This window comes from Salvelinus namaycush, chromosome 13, assembly GCF_016432855.1.
Source record: "Salvelinus namaycush isolate Seneca chromosome 13, SaNama_1.0, whole genome shotgun sequence".
Taxonomy (NCBI): Eukaryota; Metazoa; Chordata; class Actinopteri; order Salmoniformes; family Salmonidae; genus Salvelinus; species Salvelinus namaycush.
The window spans coordinates 22219640-22244975 of record NC_052319.1 but is presented as its reverse complement, the minus strand read 5'-3'; the positions used below and the strand labels follow the sequence as shown (position 1 = coordinate 22244975).

The 25336-nt window shown below is 41.9% G+C and overlaps 1 protein-coding gene across 1 annotated transcript in view; it reads left to right on the top strand.

The window, feature by feature from the left end:
* Window positions 1–25336, top strand: part of LOC120057913 (adenylate cyclase type 5-like) — a 142763-nt gene that overhangs the window by 102704 nt on the left and 14723 nt on the right. Inside the window, 6 exon segments of the mRNA XM_039006386.1 lie at window positions 5970–6081; window positions 9668–9795; window positions 15530–15688; window positions 18135–18276; window positions 19428–19562; window positions 24399–24421. Of these exon segments, the coding sequence (XP_038862314.1) occupies window positions 5970–6081; window positions 9668–9795; window positions 15530–15688; window positions 18135–18276; window positions 19428–19562; window positions 24399–24421 (699 nt within the window).

Below are 25336 nucleotides of genomic sequence, written 5' to 3'. Positions count from 1 at the left end.
GGGTTTCCAGGATTATATCCAGCAACATCGAAACTGTTTTAGAGACTGAAGACTGACGGACAGGGTCTGGTAGTGCTCCAGTTCTCCCTGTCAGAATAAGCAACAGAAGACTTGGAAAGCATATCAACTCCTGTTGACACGGCACTATGGTTATTATGAGTAACATCATTTATGTTCCTTTAACTACGACTTCTAGTGAGTTTATACAAACTGTCATCTGCTACCATTCTGATAGATTGGAGACTGTCAGAAAACATGGTTGTAAAGTTAATAATTTGGTAGTTTTTCCATTCGTTACCTCGAGGCAGAGTAGCCCACACTCATTGAATATGGCGCTTTTAAATGTTCGAACAATCAATAGGAAAACCTATCTTGTCAATGACATCATGACTGAGCTGAAACATGGCTGTCTTCAGACTGTAGTGCTTCTCTTATTGAAGCCTCCCCCCAGACTACAGCTTTTCATACTCTATCAGAAAAGGGAAAAGGGTGGGGCGACAGCCTCTATTTTTACTAATGCTCTCAGCTGTAAGGACATTTCATTTGGCAACTTGGGTATTTTGAGCATCATGTTATACTGTTTAAATGTCAGCCACCAGTGCTGGCCGTAACCCTGTATAGGCCACCAAAGCACTGCCCCACTTTCTTCACTGATTTATCTGAACTATTGTCTATTGTCCTTGAGAACTATGATAAAATCATTGTGTTGGGTGAATGTAATATTCATGTTGACAAAGAGACTGACTCGAAGGCCATTGAATTTATGAATCTTTTGAGCTCTATGGACTTTATCCAACATGTTACTGGGCTAACCCATAACCGCGGCCATACCTGGTTATTACCAAGGGGCTTTCTATTGACTTATCCTCAATTGTTGATGTTGTTTTATCTGATCACCACTGTGTATTTTGTACTACCTTGTTTCCCATAGCACAGGGTAATACTGAACGCATTATTAAGAAACGCTATCTTACCTCTGAAGTTGCTACAGATTTTATTGAGTGTATAAACAATACTCCATCACCTATTTTGCCTTCCTCTTGTGTTGATTTATTTGATAACTTTAATAGCAAATTAAGGGCAACCATTGATGCCATAGCTCCAGTAAAGTTGAAAAAAGCCACATCCAAAGGGAGAGACTGTCACGCCCTGACCTTAGAGATCCTTTTTATGTCTCTATTTTGGTTTGATCAGGGCGTGAGTTGGGGTGGGCATTCTATGTCTTGGTTCTATGTGGTCTATTTCTATGTGTTTGGCCGGGTGTGGTTCTCAATCAGAGGCAGCTGTCTATCGTTGTCTCTGATTGAGAACCATACTTAGGCTGCCCTTTTCCCTCTTTCTGTGTGGGATCTTGTTCTTTTTTTTGTGTGCCGCTAGGATGCACGACGTAGCTGTTCGGTTGTCGTATTCTTTATTGTTTTGTTGTGTCGTAGTTTCACTTCGTGATTAAAATTATGTGGAACTCAAAGGATGCTGCGCCTTGGTCTCATTCTTCCCAGGACGATCGTTACAGAGACCCTTGGATGAGTGAGAAAACTTATACATTTAAGAGAAATTGCAGATAGGCAGAGTGGAAGTGGAGAAAGTCAAAGTTGTAGGTCCGTTATGATATTCTGAGAGGGCAACTTGGCATACACAACAAGGAAATTAGAAATGCCAGACGGGCTAATTTTTCTAACTAATAATCAGAATAATTCGAGAGTGCTCTTCTTGACCATTAATGGCCTGATAAATCCTACCCACGCAAACCTATCTGAAATTTCCTCCATATATAAATGTTTGTGGCATATTTCAGAGATAACAAACATTAGGCTGGGTATCAGTCTAGCAAGACCTGATGAGAAGTTTAATGATATGTTCCCTAGCCTACCTCGCAAAGGCACTAGGATTTATTTTTGGTTGACACAGACATGCTCAGGAAAGTGATATCACAACTTAAGCCTTCTACCTGCCTTCTCAATGTGATCCCCACCACCTTCTTCAAAACAGTTTTTAATTGCATATCTGAAGAAGTGCAAGCTACTGTTAATCAAATCAAATCAAATGTTATTTGTCACATGCGCCGAATACAACAGGTGAAATGCTTACTTACAAGCCCTTAACCAACAATGCAGTTCAAGAATAGAGTTAAGAAAATATTTACTAAATAACTAAAGTAAAAAAATCTAATCAAATCAAAAAGTAACACAAGAAAATTACATAACAATAACTAGGCTATATACAGGGGGTACCGAGTCAATGTGCGGGGGTACAGGTTAGTCAAGGTCATTTGTAAAGTGACTATGCATAGATAATAAACAGCAAGTAACAGCAGTGTAAAAACAAAGTGTGGAGGGGGGGGGGGGGGGGGGTCAATGTAAATAGTCCGGGTGGCCATTTGATTAATTGTTAATTGTTCAGCAGTCTTATGGCTTGGGGGTAGAAGCTGTTAAGGAGCCTTTTGGTTCTAGACTTGGCGCTCCGGTACCGCTTGCTGTGCGGTTGCAGAGCGAACAGTCTATGACTTGGGTGACTGTGACTTGGCACTTTCACTCGGGCACTTTCCCCACTGCACTGCACTTTCCACCACTGCACTAAAATCTGCTATGGTAAAACCCCTTCTGAAGAAATTTTCATTCAAGCTCTAACCTTCCATTCTTAAGCAAACTTCTGGAGAAATTGGTTTTAAAACAGCTAAAGAATTTTTTAACTGTATTTTTTTTTAAAATATAGAATCTGGTTTTCAGGCCCACAACAGCACATTTACTACTTAGCTAAAGTAGTAAATGATCTTAGAGCCAACATAAATACCAAACAGCTCTCTGTCCTCTTGGATTTAAGTGCTGCATTCAACACTTTTGATCATGATGTCCTTCTGGACAGACTGGGGAGGAAAGGGCGTACCCCAAACTTTTGCCACAAAGTTGGAAGCACAGAATTGTCTAGAATGTCATTGTATACTGTAGCGTTAAGATTTCCTTTCACTGGAACTAAGGGGCCTAGCCCAAATCATGAAAAACAGCCCCAGACCATTATTCCCCCTCCACCAAACTTTACAGTTGGCACTATGCGTTCGGTCAGGTAGTGCTTTCCTGGCAACTGCTAAACCCAGATTTGTCCGTCAGACTGCCAGATGGTGAAGCGTGATTCATCACTCCAGTCCAATGGTGGTGAGCTTACACCACTCCAGCCGACTCTTGGCATTGCGCATGGTGATCTTAGGCTTGTGTGAGGTTGCTCAGCCATGGAAACCCATTTCATGAAGCTCCCGGAGAGTTCTTGTGCTGACGTTGCTTCCAGAGGCAGTTTGGAACTCGGTAGTGAGTGTTGCAACCGAGGTCAGACGATTTTTACGCGCTTCAGCACTTGGCCATCCCGTTCTGTGAGCTTGTGTGGCCTACCACTTTGCGGCTGAGCCGTTGTTGCTCCTAGACGTTTCCACTTCACAATAACAGCACTTACAGTTGCCCAGGACAGCGATAGCAGGGCAGAAATTTGACAAACTGACTTGTTGGAAAGGTGACATCCTATGACGGTGGCACGTTGAAATTCACTGAGTTCTTCAGTAAGGCCATTCTACTGTCAGTGTTTTTTCTATGGAGATTGCATGGCTGTGTGCTCAATTGTATACAGCTGTCAGCAACAGGTGTGGCTGAAATAGCTGAATTCACTAATTTGAAGGGGTTTCCACATACTTGTGTATATGTATGTTACCCCTTGGCAGAGTTATCAGTAAGCACAGCATTGATTTTCACTGCTACGCAGACATTACACAACTTTACATTTCTGTGTCACTAGAGGATTATTAGACTGTATTAGTGATTTAAAAACTTGGATAGCACACAACTTCCTCCAGCTAAATCAAGACAAGACGGAGTTACTTATTGTTGGAGCCAAAGCACAGAGGGAGAATCTGGCCGCACAGATAAAACACCAGGTAAAAAACCTAGGTGTTATTTTAGATTCTGAACTCAATTTCAAATCACACGTTAGGAATGTCACCAAAATAGCTTTTTACCACCTAAGGAACATTGCCAAGGTGCGGACATTTCTATCTCAGGCTGATACAGAGAGACTCATCCATGCTTGTATTACAAGCAGGCTTGACTACTGTAATGCTCTCCTGTCTGGTCTGACCAAGAAAACCATTGGTCAACTGCAAAACATACAGAATGCTGCAGCATGGATACTGACCAAGACCAGACGGAGAGCACACATTACACAGGTTTTAAGGTCTCTGCACTGACTGCCTGTGAGTTTTCAAATACATTTTAAGATACTTCTATTGGTTTTTGGCACCCCAATACTTCAGACATGCTTTTACCCAGTAGTTCCCTCAGGTCCTCTGGCACTGGCCTTTTAACTATCCCAAAGCTTTGCTTTTCCTTAGGTTGCTTTTTAGTCGTTCCTTTTTTATAGTTATTATTTTATCTTTTATCCTCTTATGTTTGTTGTGTAGTAAATATTTCAGTTTTTATTTTCATTGTTTTTCTTAGTTTTCTTCGAGTGAAGCATATTGTGTTGCATTCCATGTCTGAAATGTGCTGTAAAAATAAAGCTTGATTTGATGAGGACCTAACTCAGTGGAGATGGAAGGTATCTCCAGCGTTAGAAATCCCTGAGATCGGGTCTGGGAGCTCGTACGTCTGTAGGTTAACAATGAAGTAAGGTACGGGGGAAGTTTGTTCAAGAGGGCTTTATAAACAAAAAGAGTGCAATGCATCGATCTATGAGACTTCAAAGAGGACCAGCCTAATTTCTGATACAGAATTCAGTGATGTGTACTGAACCCGTCGCCTGTAATAAAGCTTAGTGCACTACGATAAACTGCATCCAAGGGCTTCAATACAGTGGCAGCTGCATTCATATACTGTATTATAGACGATATCACCATAATCTATTACCGGTATGAATGTTGACTGAATTATTTGTTTTCTGCTATTTAACAAAGCCTATAAAGGTGCAATGACCTGGCCTGAAACCATATTCATGAACACTTAGAATACATTTTGTAGCTAGGGAAGACCTAATCCGAGTTTATCAAAGATTCAAAAATGTTTTGATAGGCAAGACAGTTTAGAGACAGGGCAATAATTATTTAGGTCGGAGGGGTCAACACCAACTTTGTGGAGAGGGAGCACATGGGCCGCCTTCCAAACCCTGGGGATTGCAGTGAGATAACTGTCAGGTAAAAAATATGTCAATGATTCCGCAATTAGGGCAGCAAAAGAAAGGATCAAGTAAATCTGAGTTTTTTTTTTACAGCCATCTTAATTAAGCAAGGCATCTAGCACATCACAGGTAGAAAGTTGTTGAAATGGGAACAAAGATTCATTAGAAGTTCATGGATCTTCCATCATGCCAAGTAGAGTCTGGGAGAGTGAAGAGCAGTCAACTCACTGACCAGGGTCAATAAAACCATAATTTCTTTAAAATAAAAAGCCTTCCAAGGTAAAATGCTGATTAAAAGCATCACTTTTCTCATGTTTCTCAGAAATGGTACCATTGAATTGAATAGACCAGTGGCAATCAGCCTTGAGTCAGAGCCACCTCTGTACCCGTGGTAACGGCCGATGCCATTCAGTAAGAGTGGTGCAGCGTGGGTATTGGAGAGGAGGAAGCAATCATGACTTTCAGACTATCCTATAATTTCTCCACTTTATACCCAGTTGTATTACTTCAGGGTGGAAAAAAAGGATAAGAATTAATTTAGCTTTTCATTCAACAGCTCTATCTGCTCCCTTATTCAAAAACTGGTTGGCTGGAAGGTACTGAGCACTGTGCTGAGTTCAATGTCTCAGCCAAGATACAGTATGTTAAGAGCTACTTAGTACTGATCCAAGACGAGTATTAAGGAAGAATCAGAAAGTGACCTGGAATGTTTTCTATTGAAGTAACTGGAGCTAACCCTTTCTCTCTCTCTACCTCTCTCTCTATATATATGTCTCTCTTTCTCTGTGTGTGTGTGTGTGCGCCTGTGTGTCTTGCAGCATCCTGTTTGCGGACATCGAGGGGTTTACCAGTCTGGCGTCCCAGTGTACTGCCCAGGAGCTGGTGATGACACTCAATGAACTTTTTGCCCGCTTCGACAAGCTGGCCGCGGTGAGAACACATGCAACCACGCACACACACACGCACACGCACACGCGCACACACACACACACACACACACACACACACACACACACACACACACACACACACACACACACACACACACACACACACACACACACACGCACACAGGTGAACCCTGCAACCCTAGGATTGTACAGTACTCCTTTCTCCCACTTTGGAGTCCTTTCTTCTGCTAATTGAAATACCAGGCAGATATAGTTGATGTGGGAGTTTACTGATAGCGATGTGGATTTTGACAACTTTGAATGCCCTGACACAATTCACTGTGTGGTTGTGTACCCCGCTGGTCTGCCAGCCAGGCCTCAACTCTCACCTCATTAGCCCACTGCAGGGGCACTGAGTCACAACACACCTCCCAGACATAGACCCAGTCTCATCCAGACCCAGCATGGACCACTGCTCTCTGGCACATATGAACAGACACACACACACACACGCATGTGCATGCGAAGACACTGAGAACTGCCCATCTCACTAGCCACGTCTTAGCTGATTCCAGTACACATACACACATTCACTTTCATATGTCAGATTAATCACATAGACGTATTAATGATGCAGTCAGAAGGATTTTCTTAAATGCACTTAAATAGATTTAGATCCTGTCACATGTTCCAAGGAGGTCGTGAACAGACACACACACACACACATACACACCCACCTACACACCCGCACACACACTGTTTAATTTGCACAACACTAGGAGTGATTGTATGGATCCTGGTTTAAACAGAGCCATGTGCTGTGGAGACAGAAGACATTCAGGTGGCTATCATGAGACATGAGCCTGCTGCAGTCCTGTGCCCTGCCCAAGGGAGACACACACACACACACACACACACACACACACACACACACACACACACAAACACACACACACTCTCTCACACAAACCATTAGGCTAGATATTTACAGTACAGCACAAGGCCAGACTCACTCTGCCAAGCAACCATTAAGGTCATATCCAGGGCATGCTACTTAACTCTATGTTCTAGAAGACACATGTAGAATGATTACTCAAGCTTTCCATGTGATCACTCTGTGTTGCCCCCCCCAACCCAATATCTGTATAGCCTTGACTGTTGAGTTCTAAATAACAAACCATGAAGTACACACACACAATAGCCTATTTTCTGTATTTTACAGTACAAAAACATAATGGATGGAGAGCAGCAGTATTCTTACCTAACAAAGCTGTGTTGTTTACAGTAAGAATGAGGGAAATAATAAGCTATTAACAGTATTTTTACCTAACAAAGCTGTGTTGTTTACAGTAAGAATGAGGGAAATAATAAGCTATTAACAGTATTTTATACTGCAGTGAAATTGTATTAAAATAGGTAAAAGAAAAAGAGCAATTCTCTTTAACATACATGTCATGAGGGCGTTTTGCAGTGCAGAATTCCCAGAAAAAAGAAGAAAAGTAATTCATTTAGTATTCTTCCAGACCTCGACGTTCCCACTGGGAACAATACATTTCCAATGTCATTCATCACTATGTGAAAGTCCAAACTTGGTATTTAGATTTGGTATTTATAAGTGACAGTACATTATATAGGGGTAATTATACACTGTATGGAAAACATACCCCATACACCACAGATCTAGTGGCGTCAGAAAGTATTCATACCCCTTGACTTATTCCACATTTTGTTGTGTTACAGCCTGAATTATTATAATTGTTTTCTCTCACCCATCTACACACAAGATCCCATAATGACAAAGTGAGAACATGTTTAAATGCATTTTTGCACATTTATTGAAAATGAAATACAGAAATATCTGATTTACATAAGGATTCACACCCCTGAGTCAATAATTTGCTGAATGCACATTTGGCAGTGATAATAGCAAGTCTTTCTCGGTAAGTCTCTAAGAGCTTTCCACACCCGGATTGTGCAACATTATTCTTTGTAAAAAATTCTTCAAGGTCTGTCAAATTGGTTGTTGATCATTGCTTGACAACAATAGATTTTCAAGTAAATTTAAGTCAAAACTGTAACTCAGCCACTCAGGAACATTTACTGTCTTCTTGGTAAGCAACTCCAGTGTAGATTTGGCCTTGTGTTTTAGGTTATTGTCCTGCTGAAAGGTGAATTCATCTGCCATTCTGGTGGAAAGCAGACTGAACCAGATTTTCCTCTAGGATTTTTCCTGTGCTTAGCTCCATTTTGTTTATTTTTTTTCTCCTGAAAAACTACCCAGTCCTTAATGATTACAAGCATACCCATAACATGATACAGCCACCACCATGCTTGAAAATATGGAGTGGTACTGAGTAATGTGTTGTATTGGATTTGCCCCAAACATAACACTTTGTATTCAGGACAAAAAGTTAATTGCTTTGCCACATTTTTTGCAGTATTACATTAGTGCCTTGTTTTTTTGGAATATTTTTATTTCGTAAAGGCTTCCTTCTTTTCATTCTGTCAATTATGTTAGTATTGTGAATTAACTACAATGTAGTTGATCCATCCTCAGTTTCTCCTATCACAGCCATTAAACTCGAACTGTTTTGAAGTCACCATTGGCCTCATGAAATCGCTGAGCGGTTTCCTTCCTCTCCGGCAACTGAGTTAGGAAGGACGCCTGTATCTTTGTAGTGACTGGATGTATTGATAAACCATCTAAAGTGTCATTAATAACTTCACCATTGTCAAAGGGATATTCAATGTGTGTTTTTTTTTTACCAATAGGTGACCTTCTTTGTGAGGCATTGGAAAACCTCCCTGGTTTTTGTGGTTGAATCTATGTTCGAAATTCACTGCTTGATGGAGATACCTTACAGATAATTGTATGTGTGGGGTACAGAGATGAAGTAGTCATTCAAGAATCATGTTAAACACTATTATTGCACACAGAGTCCATGCAACTTATTATGTGACTTGTTAAACACATTTTTACTCCTGAACTTATTTAGTCTTGCCATAACAAAGGAGTTGAATACTTATTGACTCAAGGCATTTCAGCTTTCATTTGTAATTTATTTGTAAAATTTAGAAAAACATAATTCCACTTTGACATTATGGGGTACCGTGTGTAGGCCAGTGACACAAAAATCTCAGTTTAATCCATTTGAAATTCAGGCTGTAACAAAATGTGGAAAAAGTCAAGGGGTGTGAAAACTTTCTGAAGGTACTGTAGTTTTATCCCAAGTGTTGGCAAAATGTGAAGCCAGCATTTGGTTGCCTAGATATAGTGGTCAGGTTTTAATTTGGAAAGGAATTATTTCCCACTGAGTTTTTAGTCATGAGGCTTTTATCCAGAGAGACTTACAATACCAAGTGCATTTCAACAAGCAGGTAACAAACAAACACTTTTTGTGATCATCGTATGTAAAACCCTCCTCAAAGGAAATGCTAGTAACACACTAACACATTATGTGTGTGTGTGTGTCTGTGTGCATACATGTGTATGTGTGTGTGTGTGTGTGTGTGTGTGTGTGTGTGTGTGTGTGTGTGTGTGTGTGTGTGTGTGTGTGTGTGTGTGTGTGTGTGTGTGTGTGTGTGTGTGTGTGTGTGTGTGTGTGTGCGTGTGTATGTGTCAACAGGAGAACCACTGCCTGCGTATTAAGATTCTTGGCGACTGCTACTACTGTGTGTCTGGGCTGCCAGAGGCCCGGGCCGACCACGCATCCTGCTGTGTGGAGATGGGTGTGGACATGATCGAGGCCATCTCGTGAGTATGGCACGGCCAAATACATATTTAGTGCCTTCGGAAAGTACTCAGACCCCTTGACTTTTTCTACATTTTGTTACGTTACATCCTTATTCTAAAATGGATTAAATAAATACAAATCCTCAGCAATCTACACACAATACCCCAAATACATTTTTTACAAATGTATTCAAATGAAAAAAAGAAATACCTTATTTACCTAAGTATTTAGACCCTTTGCTATGAGACTCGAAATTGAGCTCAGGTGTATCCTGTTTCCAGTGATCATCCTAGAGATGTTTTTACAACTTAATTGGAGTACACCTGTGGTAAATTCAATTGATTTGACATGATTTGGAAAGGCACACGCCTGTCTATATAAGGTCCCACAGTTGACAGTGAAAGTCAGAGCAAAAACCAAGCCATGATGTCAAAGGAATTGTACGTAGAGCTCCGAGACAGGATTGTGTCGAGGCACAGATCAGGGGAAGGGTACCAAACATTTTTTGCAGCATTGAAGGTCCCCAAGAAAACAGTGGCCTCCATCATTCTTAAATGGAAGAACTTTGGAACCACCAAGACTCTTCCTAAAGCTGGCCGCCGGTCAAACTGAGCAATCGGCGGAGAAGGGCCTTGGTCAGGGAGGTAACCGAGAACCCGATGGTCACTCTGACAGAGATTTAGAGTTCCTCTGTGGAGATGGGAGAACCTTCCAGAAGGACAACTATCTCTGCAACACTCCACCAGTTAGGCCTTTGTGGTAGAGTGGCCAGACTGCAGCCACTCCTCAGTAAAAGGCACATGACAGCCCGCTTGGAGTTTGCCAAAGGGCACCTACAGACTCTCAGACCATGAGAAACAAGATTCTCTGGTCTGATGAAACCAAGATTGAACTCTTTGGCCTGAATGCCAAGCGTCACATCTGAGGGAAACCTAGCACCATCAATACGGTGAAGCATGGTGATGGCAAAATCATGCTGTGGGGATGTTTTTCAGCGGCAGGGTCTGGGAGACTAGTCAGGATTGAGGAAAAGATGAACGGAGCGAAGTACAGAGAGATCCTTGATGAAAACTTGCTTCAGAGTGCTCAGGGCCTCAGACTGAGGCGAAGGTTCGCCTTCCAACTGGACAACTACTTAAGCACACAGCCAAGACAGTGCAGGAGTGGCTTCGGGCAAGTCTCTGAATGTTGTTGAATGGCCCAGCCAGAGCCTGGACTTGAACCCAATCGAAAATCACTGGAGAGACCTGAAAATAGCTGCGCAGCACACAATCCTGTCTCGGAGCTCTACGGGCAATTTCTTCGACCTCATGGCTTGGTTTTTGCTCTGACATGCATGGTCAACTGTGGGACCTTATATAGACAGGTGTGTGCCTTTCCAAATCATGTGCAATTAATTGAATTTACCACAGGTGGACTAGAATCAAATTGTAGAAACATCTCAAAGATGATCAATGTAAAACAGGATGCATCTGAGCTTAATTTCGAGTCTCATAGCAAAGGGTCTGAATACTTATGTAAATAAGGTTTTCAGTTTTACATTTTTCATTCATTTGCAAGCATTCTAAAAACCTGATTTCGCTTTGTCATTATGGAGTCTTGTTAGTAGATTGCTGAGGATTTTTTTTTATTTAATCAATTTTAGAATAAGGGTGTAACGTAACAAAATGTGGAAAAAGTCAGAGGGTCTGAATACTTATATATATATATACACATATTCATACACATCTAACATCTATGAATAAAACATCTGAGGACAGTCATATTTTACACACACGTGAAGGTACCCATAAGCAATAATTTCAAATGTGAAACATATCAATATAGCGTTTTGGATATAAACTCTTCAATTGTTCTTCAATCCTGTTCCTGGAGAGCCACAGGATGCACAAGCCTTGTTTCAGACAGGTGGTAGGAGGCAGGTGTGCATTAGTGCCATAGTACTCCTACACTTCCAGGCCCAGAGACACCTGAAAGGTTCAAATCAGGTTCACTCTATACGCATGAAGAGGCACTTAGCCTAATTTGTGTCTGCAGAAGTTGAGTCAATGAGTCCAGGACAGGTGCTTGGTGTGCTTGAAACAGTCTAATGCTGATTGCGTTATTGTTCAGTTGTATTTTTTTGTGGCTTCTGATTGGTGTTTGATGAGAGAGATAAGGGCTGGCTGATTTATTGATTGGCTGTTTCTGAATGACGAGACAGATGTCTGTCTCCGCTCACAGACCTGACTGTCTGCCCCTCAGCACTCCTGTCAGCAGTAGTGTGTTTGTATGTGTGTGCGTGTGTGTGTCTGTGTGTGTGTGTGTGTATGTACGCACATGCGTGCAATTGACTGTGTTTTCGTCCCTTCGACCAGAGCGGCTGTGGTTATTGCATTTTTGCTTCACTTAGCTTTCTCCTTTTTCGAAGCAGTCCCCCAACTTCCATGACGCAATAACATGTAACAATGTTATAACATCTAGAATATTGCCACTGATTAAGTGTTTAAAAGGCGAAGGTGAGAAAATGTTCTGGTTCAGTGTCCCTGCCCTCTACATTCACACGGAGTCAGCGAGGCACCGTATTAGGAGACTGCTGTGACATTATAACGAGGTGATTACTGCATTGTAACCAAATATACTGAGCTTAAGCAATTTTGACAAAAACAATGGATATACAGTGCAGGAGAACACCTACTCATTCAAGGGTTTTTCTTTATTTTGTACTATTTTCTACATTGTAGAATAATAGTGAAGACATCAAAACTATGAAATAACACATATGGAATCATGCAGTAACCAAAAAAGTGTTGAACAAATCAAAATATATTTTATATTTGAGATTCTTCAAATAGCCACCCTTTGCCTTGATGACAGCTTTGCACACTCTTGGCATTTTCTAAAGCAGCTTCATGACATAGCCACCTTGAATGCATTTCAATTAACAGGCGTGCCTTCTTAAAAGTTAATTGGTGTAATTTCTTTCCTTAATGCATTTGAGCCAATCAGTTGTGTTGTGACAATGTAGTGGGGTATACAGAAGACAGCCCTATTTGGTAAAAGACCAAGTCCATATTATGGCAAGAATAGCTCAAATAAGAGAAACGGCACTCCATCATTACTTTCAGTCAATACGGAACATTTCAAGAACTTTGAAAGTTTCTTCAAGTGCAATCACAAAAACCATCAAGCGCTACGATGAAACTGGCTCTCATGAGGACCGCCACAGGAATGGAAGACCCAGTGTTACCTCTGCTGCAGAGGATAAGTTCATTAGAGTTACCAATCTCAGAAATTGCAGCCTAAATAAATGCTTCACAGAGTTCAAGTAACAGACACATCTCAACATCAACTGTACAGAGGAGACTGTGTGAATCAGGTCTTCATGGTCGAATTGCTGCAAAGAAACCACTACTAAAGGACACCAATAAGAAGAAGATACTTGCTTGGGCCAAGAAACACGAACAATGGACATTAGACCGGTGGAAATCTGTCCTTTGCTCTGGAGTCCAAATTGGGGATTTTTGGTTCCAACTGCGCTGTCTTTGTGAGACGTGATGTGGGTTAACGGATGATCTCCGCATGTGTATTTCCCACCATAAACCATGGAGGAGGAGGTGTTATGATGTGGGATGCTTTGCTTGTGACACTGGCTGTGATTTTTTTAGAATTCAATGCACACTTAACCAGCATGGCTACCACAGGTTTCTGCACCGATGCGCCATCCCATCTGGTTTGGGCTTAGTGGGCCTATCATTTGTTTTTCAACAGGACAATGACCCTCCAGGCTGTGTAGGGGCTATTTTACCAAGAAGGAGAGTGATGGAGTGCTGCATCAGATGACCTGGCCTCCACAATCCCCCAAACACAACCAAATTGAGATGGTTTGGGATGAGTCGGACCGCAGAGTGAAGGAAAAGCAGCCAACAAGTGCTCAGCATATGTGGGAACTCCTTCAAGACTGTTGGAAAAGCATTCCAGGTGAAGCTGGTTGAGAGAATGCCAAGAGTGTGCAAAGCTGTCGTCAAGGCAAAGGGTGGTTATTTGAAGAATCTCAAATATTGTCACGACTTCCGCCGAAGTTGGGTCCTCTCTTTGTTCGGGCGGCGTTCGGCGATCGACGTCACCGGCTTTCTGGCCATCGCCGCTCCATTTTTCAAATGTCCATTTGTTTTGTCTTGTCCCATACACACCTGGTTTTCATTCCCTAATCAATCTACATGTATTTAGCCCTCTGTTTCCCATCATGTCTTTGTGTGTAATTGTTTAATGTTATGTGGTTTGTCAGGCGCATTACTTTTGTTATTTACGTGGTTTTGGCACTTGTATGTTTTTATTGTGCTGTCTATTTGGAACGGAATTAAAGTGCGCCTGCTTGCTACACTCTGCTCTTCTGCACCTGACTTTGCCTCCGCTACACACGCTTAACAGAATTACACACCAAGACATGATGGGAAACAGAGGGCTAAATACATGTAGATTGATTAGGGAATGAAAACCAGGTGTGTATGCGACAAGACAAAACAAATGGACATATAAAAAATGGTGCTGCGATGGCTAGAAAGCCGGTGATGTCGATCGCCGAACGCCGGCCGAACAAGGAGAGGAGCCGACTTCGGCGGAAGTCGTGACAGTACCCCCCCTTGAATGGATCAGACTCCCATACTCCCGGCCTCCTGCCTGGTAGCGTCGGTTGTGTGGGAGCTGGATGCGGACATTGAGCAGGCGTTGCGTACAGAGCCCGCTCCCCTCCAGTGTCCCGTTGGGCGTATGTACGTTCCGTCTGCTGTCCGTGACCAGTTGATCTATTGGGCCCACACGTCTCCCTCCTCTGGTCATCCGGGGATCGGTTGGACGGTGCGCTGTCTGACTGGGAAGCACTGGTGGCCCACCTTGGCAAAAGACATGATGGGAAACAGAGGGCTAAATACATGTAGATTGATTAGGGAATGAAAACCAGGTGTGTATGGGACAAGACAAAACAAATGGACATATGAAAAATGGAGCTGCGATGGCTAGAAAGCCGGTGATGTCGATCACCGAATGCCGGCCGAACAAGGAGAGGAGCCGACTTCGGTGGAAGTCGTGACAAATATAAAATATATTTTGATTTGTTTAACACTTTTTTGTTAACTACATGATTCCATATGTGTTATTTCATAGTTTCAATGTCTTCACTATTATTCTACAATTTTGAAAATAGTAAAAATAAAGAAAAACCCTTGAATGAGTAGGTGTTCTAAAACTTTTGACCTGTAGTGTTTGTTGCCCTAAAGCGATTCACATACGGAAATATCGCCGATTTCACCGTCGAGTACACATCTTGTCCCTCTAGTTAAAGCGGCTAGTGCCTAGGAAGGCGACAGCCGCTGGTGACCATAGCAACAAAATAAACAAACATTATCGACATAAAAATGTATTCACATGCAACAGAAATTATTATTTCAAAAATCGATTCGAAAGCAGTTACTTTTATTGTTAAAAGTGACTCTGTAAACTGATAGTGTTAGCCAGCTAGCTAGCTAAAGTGGGAAAGTTAGCTGGACATACGTGCTGATGTATTACAACACAGGCTATGTTTTCTCGTGTGATTGGTGAACAACAACAGCACAGAATCCTATTTTCTCAGCCTCTGGTTGAGCTGCTTTCACATGCACGAGTACCGCCGACCGCTCCATCTGGATAGAATACTTGGGAACAGATTTCCTCTTTTTTCCCTCCAAAATCAGTGCTCAGTGGTCTCTAACTGTTTCTATCTGTGTGTGTGTGTTCTAGGCTCGTGAGAGAGGTCACAGGGGTCAATGTGAACATGCGTGTGGGCATCCATAGCGGCAGGGTCCACTGTGGGGTACTGGGACTCAGGAAGTGGCAGTTTGACGTGTGGTCCAACGATGTCACGTTAGCTAATCACATGGAGGCTGGGGGCGCGGCAGGGTACGTTTGGCCAATCATGACAAACCAGTACAGAGTCACTCACCCAATGACACTACATCTATTCTCCTATGCTCTGTATCAAAATACACTATAATACTACATAGAATAACACTTAGAATTAACTTTTGTATTGGGCATACATTCTAAGTGGTATGCTACTATGCATATGGGATATGTAAGGGATAATCAACGAGGGGCTATGCGTTCTATGGAAAATAATGAACGGCGTGGAAGGTGTGTTCCATGACATGCTAGCAGTCCCAGAGAATGCGTAGAGCCACGAGTTGATTATCCCTTTTTTACCATGGCTATAATTTAACACATTTGACACTAGAAATGTGTTCATTTGCCGATAGAAATGTGTTCAACATTCACTGAAGTAGCTAGCAAGTTTACTAGATAGCTACAGTAGTTGCCATGGTAACCAAACAAACAGACTTGCTAGTTTAGCTAACCAAATTCTGAAAATCTAATTCAACAATACCGATACTGTTTTCAATTCAGCTTTTGCTTACAAAAGCAGCTCAAACAAAACATGTAAAAATTAACTGTAGCCATTGAATTCTACCGTGCAAATATACTGTGCCTTATAGGGAAATAATGCATGCTCTAGAATGCCCATCAATACAATTAGAAAGGAGTATTCAACGCCATGGTATAAAATCACTATATCACTGGCAAACAAATATTTGCCTACATTATTATGTCAATTTTGCACAATCCTTTTCTATGGTACAGTTGAAGTCGGAAGTTTACATACACCTTAGCCAAATACATTTAAACTCAGTTTTTCACAATTCCTGACATTTAATCCTAGTAAAAATTCCCTGTCTTAGGTCAGTTAGGATAACCACTTTATTTTAAGAATGTGAAATGTCAGAACAATAGTAGAGAGAATGATTTATTTAAGCTTTCATTTCTTTCATCACATTCCCAGTGGGTCAGAAGTTTACATACACTCAATTAGTATTTGGTAGCATTGCCTTTAAATTGTTTAACTTGGGTTAAACATTTCGGTTAGCCTTCCACAAGCTTCCCACAATAAGTTGGGTGAATTTTGGCCCATTCCTCCTGACAGAGTTGGTGTAACTGAGTCAGGTTTGTTGGCCTCCATCCTCACCCACGCTTTTTCAGTTCTGCCCACACATTTTCTATAGGAATGAGGTCAGTGCTTTGTGATGACCACTCCAATACCTGGACTTTGTTGTCCTTAAGCCATTTTGTTACAAATTTGGAAGTATGCTTGGGGTCATTGTCCATTTGGAAAACCCATTTGCGACCAAGCTTTAACTTCCTGACTGATGTCTTGAGATGTTGCTTCAATATATCCACATAATTTTCCCTCCTCATGATGCCATCAATTTTGTGATGTTCATCAGTCCCTCCTGCAGCAAAGCACGCCCACAACATGATGCTGCCACCCCCGTGCTTCATGGTTGGGATGGTCTTCTTCGGCTTGTAAGCCTCCCCCTTTTTCTTCCAAACATAACGATGGTCATTATGGCCAAACAGTTCTATTTTTGTTTCATCAGACCAGAGGACATTTCTCCAAAAAGTATGATCTTTGTCCCCATGTGCAGTTGCAAACCGTAGTCTGGCTTTTTTATGGCGGTTTTGGAGCAGTGGCTTCTTCCTTGCTGAGCGGCCTTTTAGGTTACATCGATATAGGACTCGTTTTACTGTGGATAGAGATACTTTTGTACCTGTTTCCTCCAGCATCTTCACAAGGTCCTTTGCTGATGTTCTGGGATTGATTTGCACTTTTCGCACCAAAGTACGTTCATCTGTAGAAGACAGAACTTGTCTCCTTCCTGAGTGGTATGACGGCTGCATGGTCCCATGGTGTTTATACTTGTGCACTATTGTTTGTTTAGATGAACATGGTACCTTCAGGTGTTTGGAAATTGCTCCCAAGGATGAACCAGACTTATGGAGGCCTACAAATGTTTTTCTGAGATCTTGGCTGATTGTTTTTGATTTTCCCATTATGTCAAGCAAAAGAGGCACTGAGTTTGAAGGTAGGCCTTGAAATACATCCACAGGGACACCTCCAATTGACTCAAATTATGTGAATTAGCCTATCAGAAGCTTCTAAAGCCATGACATAATTTTCTGGAATTTTCCAAGCTGTTTAAAGGCACAGTCAACTTAGTGTATGTAAACTTCTGACCCACCGGAATTGTGATACAGTGAATTATAAGTGAAATAATCTGTCTGTAAACAATTGTTGGAAAAATTACTTGTGTCATGCACAAAGTAGTCCTCACCGACTTGCCAAAACTATAGTTTGTTAACAAGACATTTTTGGAGTGGTTGAAAAACGAGTTTTAATGACTCCAACCTAAGTGTATGTAAACTTCCGACTTCAACTGTACAATCCTGAAATGAATGAATTAATAATAATGACCATTGTGTCCAGTAAGTCATGGTTGTGTTTTTGTGCCAGGCGGATCCACATCACCAAGGCCACTCTGAACTACCTGAATGGAGACTATGACGTGGAGCCAGGATCAGGAGGAGAGAGGAACGTCTATCTGAAGAGTCACAACATTGAAACCTACCTCATCGTGGGCTGCAGCCAGAAAAGGGTACAGTACAGCCTTGTCATCCCTTTACTGTTAGATTAGGTTATTATGACTATGGCCCAGAGTTTTACCTGATCACGTGATCTGACCCTTTAAAGGGACACCTCACAGTTTTTAACCACATCTTTCATCGCTATTTTCCCATGTAGACACTGGTATGGTGCTGGAGATAATGAATAAAATAATACTAGTAATATTAGTCCCGTGCAAATACGGCTTTACACAGACATGAGTAAGATTTCCAATGTAGATACTTGACTCTGGGCACCCAGTTGACTGTAATAGGAAAACAAACTCAGCCCTGCTCAGTCAAAATTCTGATACATTTTCATAAACACTTTTTGATTTACTGGCTGATTATCATGCTTTCAGGCTGTCTTATTTTTTATAAGCAGCTGGTCGGCTTACTTTTGGAAATCATGCGTCTCTAAAGAGTGATGTCACCCGTTCTCTCACCATGAGATAATGTTTGTTTACGTACAGTACGATGTCCTTTTAATCAGCTGAGGATATATTATATCAGTAGTGTGTGTGTGTCATATCATATCATATCAGTCCTGTGGCGATATCAGAAGCCTTGACTCTAATCCAGCTAACATATCATATCATGTGTACTTTCACATAATGTATCATATTACTATATACTACATTCTAACTTATGGGTTGATTGGGAATGGGTTGGTTCTCACGATCCCTGTTACAATAGTTACATTACAGACCTGCCCTAATAAACTGTTTACAAGAAGTGATACATTTTAGTGTGCATCCCAAGTCCCAAATGACACCCTATTCCCTATAGAGTGCACTACAGTGCCATTTGAGGCACAGCCTTAGAGTTCGCTACCTTTTCCGTTCAGTTTGAACCACTACACTCATCCCAGGTCAGCTATCACTACCTATAAGCATATTTAATTGTAGTAGGAACCGTTGAAAACATGTAACTGATCTACAGTAGAGTAAGTGATTGTTGCATGGAATTCCCCCAGTATTCCCCTAGAAGTATAGCTGCCAGGGGTGGAAATGGGGGGTAACCCGGGAGTGAAATAATTTTAGCATGATCTTTAATTCAAGGATTTTACATTGGTGGTTTCCTGGTTCCCAGAGGGACTTTTTCCATTACCATCCCTTGTATATCTGTCTCCCTTACCTTGCAGAAAGAAGAGAAGGCGATGATAGCGAAAATGAACCGTCAGCGCGCCAACTCTGTCTCCCACAACACGGGCCACTGGACCGACCGGCCTTTCTACAACCACGGAGGAAACCAGATCTCCAAGGAGATGAAGAGGATGGTGAGATACCATTCTGTCCTCACCGCCATTCAGACTTTATCTTTACTCTTCTCTGATCTGGCCTTCACAGCAAGGCCAGGTTGTGGTTGTTGTGTGTTTGTGTATTAACCAGGGACTATAGAAAGCCAAGGACGTGAGGCGTTTATGTCATTGCATACGGTATATCTTTCATTGTCTCCCTAGGCTCTCTCTGTCTTTAGTCTAGCATTTAGCTCCAGGGTCACAATGCCCCCACCCCTGTTTCACTGCCCCTGACCCGGTGAAACCCCACAGAGAGAGAGAGAGAGAGAGAGAGAGAGAGAGAGAGGAGCAGAGTCAGTGAAGCGGAAGCAGGATGGCCACAGTCAGTCAGGGCCTTAATGATTTAATCAGTCACCAATAAGGGAAACTCACCTGAGGCGGATACACCTTTTATCTGTGTGTTTCCTGTCTGTGTAGACGTCAGTGAGCTAAGGTCTGACATTGAACAGAATGGTGAACGTACCGTCAGACCTCAGAGCACAACTACCACAGGTACATATAATAATATTATAATAGTCATTTAACAGATGCTTTTATCCCAATACACTTTTTTCCAAAACTGTCAGTATTGACAGTTACACATCTATTCAATATATCCATGTCTCTCCTCTCTTCTGAGACGACGATGGAAATCATTTGCATTCAGTAATGAATTCCCAGAAAGCTTCTGTATAGTCTCAAGGGTAGAGGGGGAGGCAGGCTGGCATGCTGGCAGCAAGCAGTGGCCCTTCACACTACGGTTCACCTCTCCAGCAAGTGTCTCTCGAGGACTACTCACTCTGTCACAATACAATACGTGGGCAACAAGGATGAACAAATACCATAACATTTAGTCAGTGAGATCCCATCTGCAGCAGAATAACATTACCCAGAATCCCAGGGGGAATCATCTCTCTTACACAACAAAGACATACATCAAAACACACACACATACACACACGTACACAAACGCATGCACAGAAGCACAAACACACACACACAGAAAAAAGCTATAGTGTGTGACCATTGAGTCCTCTTTCTGTTCCCCAAGGCCTCCCACTGTGCTAAAACAATGCTGCTATGGTGACTCACTGTCTGTTGTTTACCTCTCCTCCTCTCTCATTCCATCCCTTCCCCTCTCACCTCGTCTTCTTTTCTCTCCTCTCCTAACATTAACTCAAGGGCACTATGTCAACACAATAATGGTCTGAGTCTGGTTCCAGTCGTAGCGCACCTGCCTACTATTGTCTTCACCCCAGAGTTTTTGGTGTGCAGATTACAGTCAGATAATTATTTCTGGTTATCTCTTTATCTTATTATCTCTTCCCTGCTGGATCTGAAATCAGTGTTTGAAATCAATGAATGAGCTCAGTGCGTGTGGGCGTAAGTAAGTTCTGTCTGATTTAATTATTGGCTAGCTGCGACAGGACAGCTGTATTGTGAGAGACAGTCTCTCTTTGGCAGATTAATACATACTACGCAGTTGGATGTCTGCCTCTATCTCTGTCTGTCTGTCTGTCTGTCTGTCTGTCTGTCTGTCTGTCTGTCTGTCTGTCTGTCTGTCTGTCTGTCTGTCTGTCTGTCTGTCTGTCTGTCTGTCTGTCTGTCTGTCTGTCTGTCTGTCTGTCTGTCTGTCTGTCTGTCTGTCTGTCTGGCTGGCTGGCTGTCTGGCTGGCTGGCTGGCTGGCTGGCTGGCTGGCTGGCTGTCTTAGCTCTGTCTCTGTATCTGTCTCTCTCCCTATATCTCTCTCTCTCTATCTATATCTCTGTCTCTGTCCCTCTGTCTCTCTCTCCTCATCCCCTTGCACCGCTTGTGAATCCCAGCAGCAGATATAAAGAAAGAGCAGAGATAGAGGGAGCAAGGAGAAAGGGAGCAAGACAGATTGCATGAAAGAGGGGGAGAGAATGTGTGTGAGGCGAAAGGAAAGGGAGTCACGTAGTAATTCCCAGTAGCCCCTGTCTTCCAACTTCCTGGCAGTGCAGGGCAGGCAGCGGAGTAGAGATGACTTATAATGACCTGCTGTCAACTGTGTTTCTTGCGTACATTCCTACTGTTATTAATCACTGTTCTCCTATTCCATATAAAATATAGAGAATGCTGGTATTTGGGGATGTTCCCCCTCTCTGTTTGTAGAGTGTAGTTTTATCAGTGGAATTGCTTATGTTATAAAAGACATCCTAGACATTCTGCTGGAAAGTCACATCCAAAAAGGAAGGGTTTCAGGGTATTTTCAGCTTAGTCCACAATTGGGACAATTGAGGAGTATAGATTTTACCAAGATGTGACAAAGGCACAAAGTAATAGGTTTACTGGTCAGACAGAAGAGTGAATCGTAATGTATGTACATATGGGAGTGTATTTGTTGATATGGAAGTAGCTCTAAGTTTAGATGACTATCTCCTGGAGATGTGTTGATGTTTCTTGGAACAGCACAGCACATTTTATCCTGTTGTTGTTGCTGTCTTCATCCAATAGAGGGCAATGCAGTTCCGTGATTGATGGAGAAACTCTTCATTTCACCTAATGGGCTCCTATTTTGTGTCAAACTCAAGTTAGTTTCCAATTTTGTTATGTAAAAACTGCCGCACTGACATTTTCCAGCCCTAAAGCCTGTCTAACATCAGCTCGCTTGCGCAATATCTGAGGTGTGTCCTTAAAAACAAGTGCAAAGTGACAATTTCATACAGCGCTAAAAAGCAGGTCTTAACGGTAATGCAGTTGATAATGGAATGGATTTTGAGAGCGGAAGCTCAGCCTATCCAGCCATGACACACAGTGCCCATGGAAGAGAGATGTGCCTTTTGTGCTGGCGAATCTCATATTTAGAAACATAAAACACTTTAAGTTTCCCCCCAGCTCGTTTAATTTGATGATTAAAAACCAAGCATAGCCTACCCTCCCTTTAATCAAGGCTGGTTTAGCAGTATCGCATAGGTGTGTATTTTTATCCTGGCCATTAGCTAAGTAGCCTACAGATAAAGGGGTTTTAAATGGTCTACTAAGAGTGCTTTGAAATATAGTTTTTTGCCTTCATGCTTTTTAATTATTCACAATTCACAATTCACATACCTGCATACTTCATTTCACTTGTTCAAGTAGGCTATCCATCCTAATTTTCGAAGAGTGCCCCTATCCGATTACCAAAGAAGCGCCCCTCCAAACTATTCAGTCCTCCTATAATGCCATATCAGCGGCAGATTATTTTTTTTATCTGCCTTGCACATAGGCAACGATACAATTGACATGAGCATAGGATTTTGTATAGACGTGTGATAGTTATGCGTACACACATTTAGGCCAACGTGTGCACACTATGCCATGGAACGAGAGAATCGATTTATGCTATCATGCTTCTGACCCCATCCTATTTAGAAATATTGTTGTTTTAAAAAACAGATTGCTTGTTTTGCGTTTTATATCAAGGTTACCTTTACCCTAAGTCTAGGCTACTAAGGCTTGTTCAACAGCAATGCGTCTTGTCTTATTTATCCTGGCTTGCAAAGTAGCCCATAAAAGGTGTTTAAATGGTCTATTTGTCAGAGTGCCTTGAATTTATAATATAATGCACATCCTGAAATATACACACATATGCCTACCTGCATACTTCGTTTAGCTTGTTCAAGTGTCCATCCCCATCTCTCATCCGGTGGTCAAAGACGCTCTCCTCCAAATGTATTTCAATTATTCAGTCCTATATAATTCTATATTTTGCTTATTGAGAATGTGCCTCACACATACAATACAATTTCCGTGAGCCTAGTATGTTCTATTTTAAGTGTGATGTGTATAGCTCATTGAAGCCAATTACAACAATGTTTACTGCCAACACCCCAAACATAGGCTATTGAACTAACACTGGATGTTTTTTTGTTTGTTGTTGACATCACTCGTTACTGTAGCCTATGCTTTTCAAAAAACAGTAATATCAATACACAATGGACCAAGAAGAGAATATTCTGTGCCCCCAGCCGAATTGAAGTTGTTGACAACGCAAAGACAGCCAATAACCTACAGAACTTGAGACAAGCGCATGCAGTATTAAGCCACGGAACGCGTGATTGGCCAGTGAGTGGCCAAGCCCTCGTCACACCTACAACTTGTTTGTTCATCAAAACCTAGCCCTTTTGCGCCACTGCCAGCTATTGTGCTCATAATTCCGGCTGTGAAAATAGCAAAAATATTTTGGACGCACCCCAGGACCTATAGCTCTACTGCCAGCGCTTTGATTGACCATTTCGTTAGGTTTGTTAAAATAGAGCCCCATGTGATGTAAATAAATAAACGATCATTATTATGAATTGGGTGTGTGGTAAACAACACAAACCACCCTGCTGGTATAATAATCCGTGTCAAGCTTTAATGAAGGCTCAGAGAGACCCCCTCGATGGTCTTATGACAGGCAGACAGTCTTCTACAGAAGCACTATTGACTCATCTCCCCAGGAAGATGCCTGGATAGCTATTGTTCTCAACTTTGAATGTGTCTGATATAGCACCCTATTCCCTATATAGTGCACTACTTTTGACCAGAGTTCTATGGGACCTTGTCAAAGCAGTACACTATGTTGGTATGGAATAGGGTGCCATTTGCGACTGAGCTTTTGTTGTTGTTTTTAGCCTCTTGAGCGAAGAGGTTGGGCAGAGATAAAGCTGGCAGAGGTGTCAGTCTCTTATCTTGGTGGTTGACACTCAATTTTTTTGTCAACACCTGACTGTGTGGATGGATTCTACCTCTTTCTCTTCTAAAAAAAACTCTAGCACCACTTAAGGTTCTCTGTTTGCAGATGTTTTTCTGTCAGCTAACACACTGCTCTGCTCTTTTCTTCTTTCTTCTAGGGATTTGAAGACCCCAAGGACAAGTGAGTAGAGACCCCCTATCCCCATCTTGCCTCCTGTGAGTTAAAGTGGTGGGCTGCCTTCTGCTGCAGGTCATGGTTTCAGGGTTTCTAAAGACAAATGGCAGTATCAAAGCCATAGATCTTTAAATGATCTAGATACAGTTGAAGTCGGAAGTTTACAGTCATTAAAACTTGTTTTTCAACCACTCCACAAATTTCTTGTTAACAAACTATAGTTTTGGCAAGTCAGTTAGGACATCTACTTTGTGCATGATAAGTGTGCAAGTCATTTTTCCAACAATTGTTTACAGACAGATTATTTCACTTATAATTCACTGTATCACAATTCCAGTGAGTCAGAAGTTTACATACACTAAGTTGCCTGTGCCTTTAAACAGCTTGGAAAATTCCAGAAAATTATGTCATGGCTTTAGAAGCTTCTGATAGGCTAATTGACATCATTTGAGTCAATTGGAGGTGTAACTGTGGATGTATTTCAAGGCCTACCTTCAAACCCAGTGCCCCTTTGCTTGACATGATGGGACAATCAAAAGATATCAGCCAAGACTTCAGAAAAAAATTGTAAAGCCCAACAAGTGCGAAAAGTGCAAATCAATCCCAGAACAACAGCAAAGGACCTTGTGAAGGTGCTGGAGGAAACAGGTACAAAAGTATCTATATCCACAGTAAAACGAATCCTATATTGACATAACCCGAAAGATCGCTCAGCAAGGAAGAAGCCACTGCTCCAAAACCGCCATAAAAAAGCCAGACTACGGTTTGCAACTGCACATGGGGACAAAGATCATATTTGTTTTAGAAAAGTCCTCTGGTCTGATGAAACAAAAATAGAACTGTTTGGCCATAATGACCATCGTTATGTTTGGAAGAAAAAGGGGGAGGCCTGCAAGCCGTAGAACACCTTCCCAACCGTGA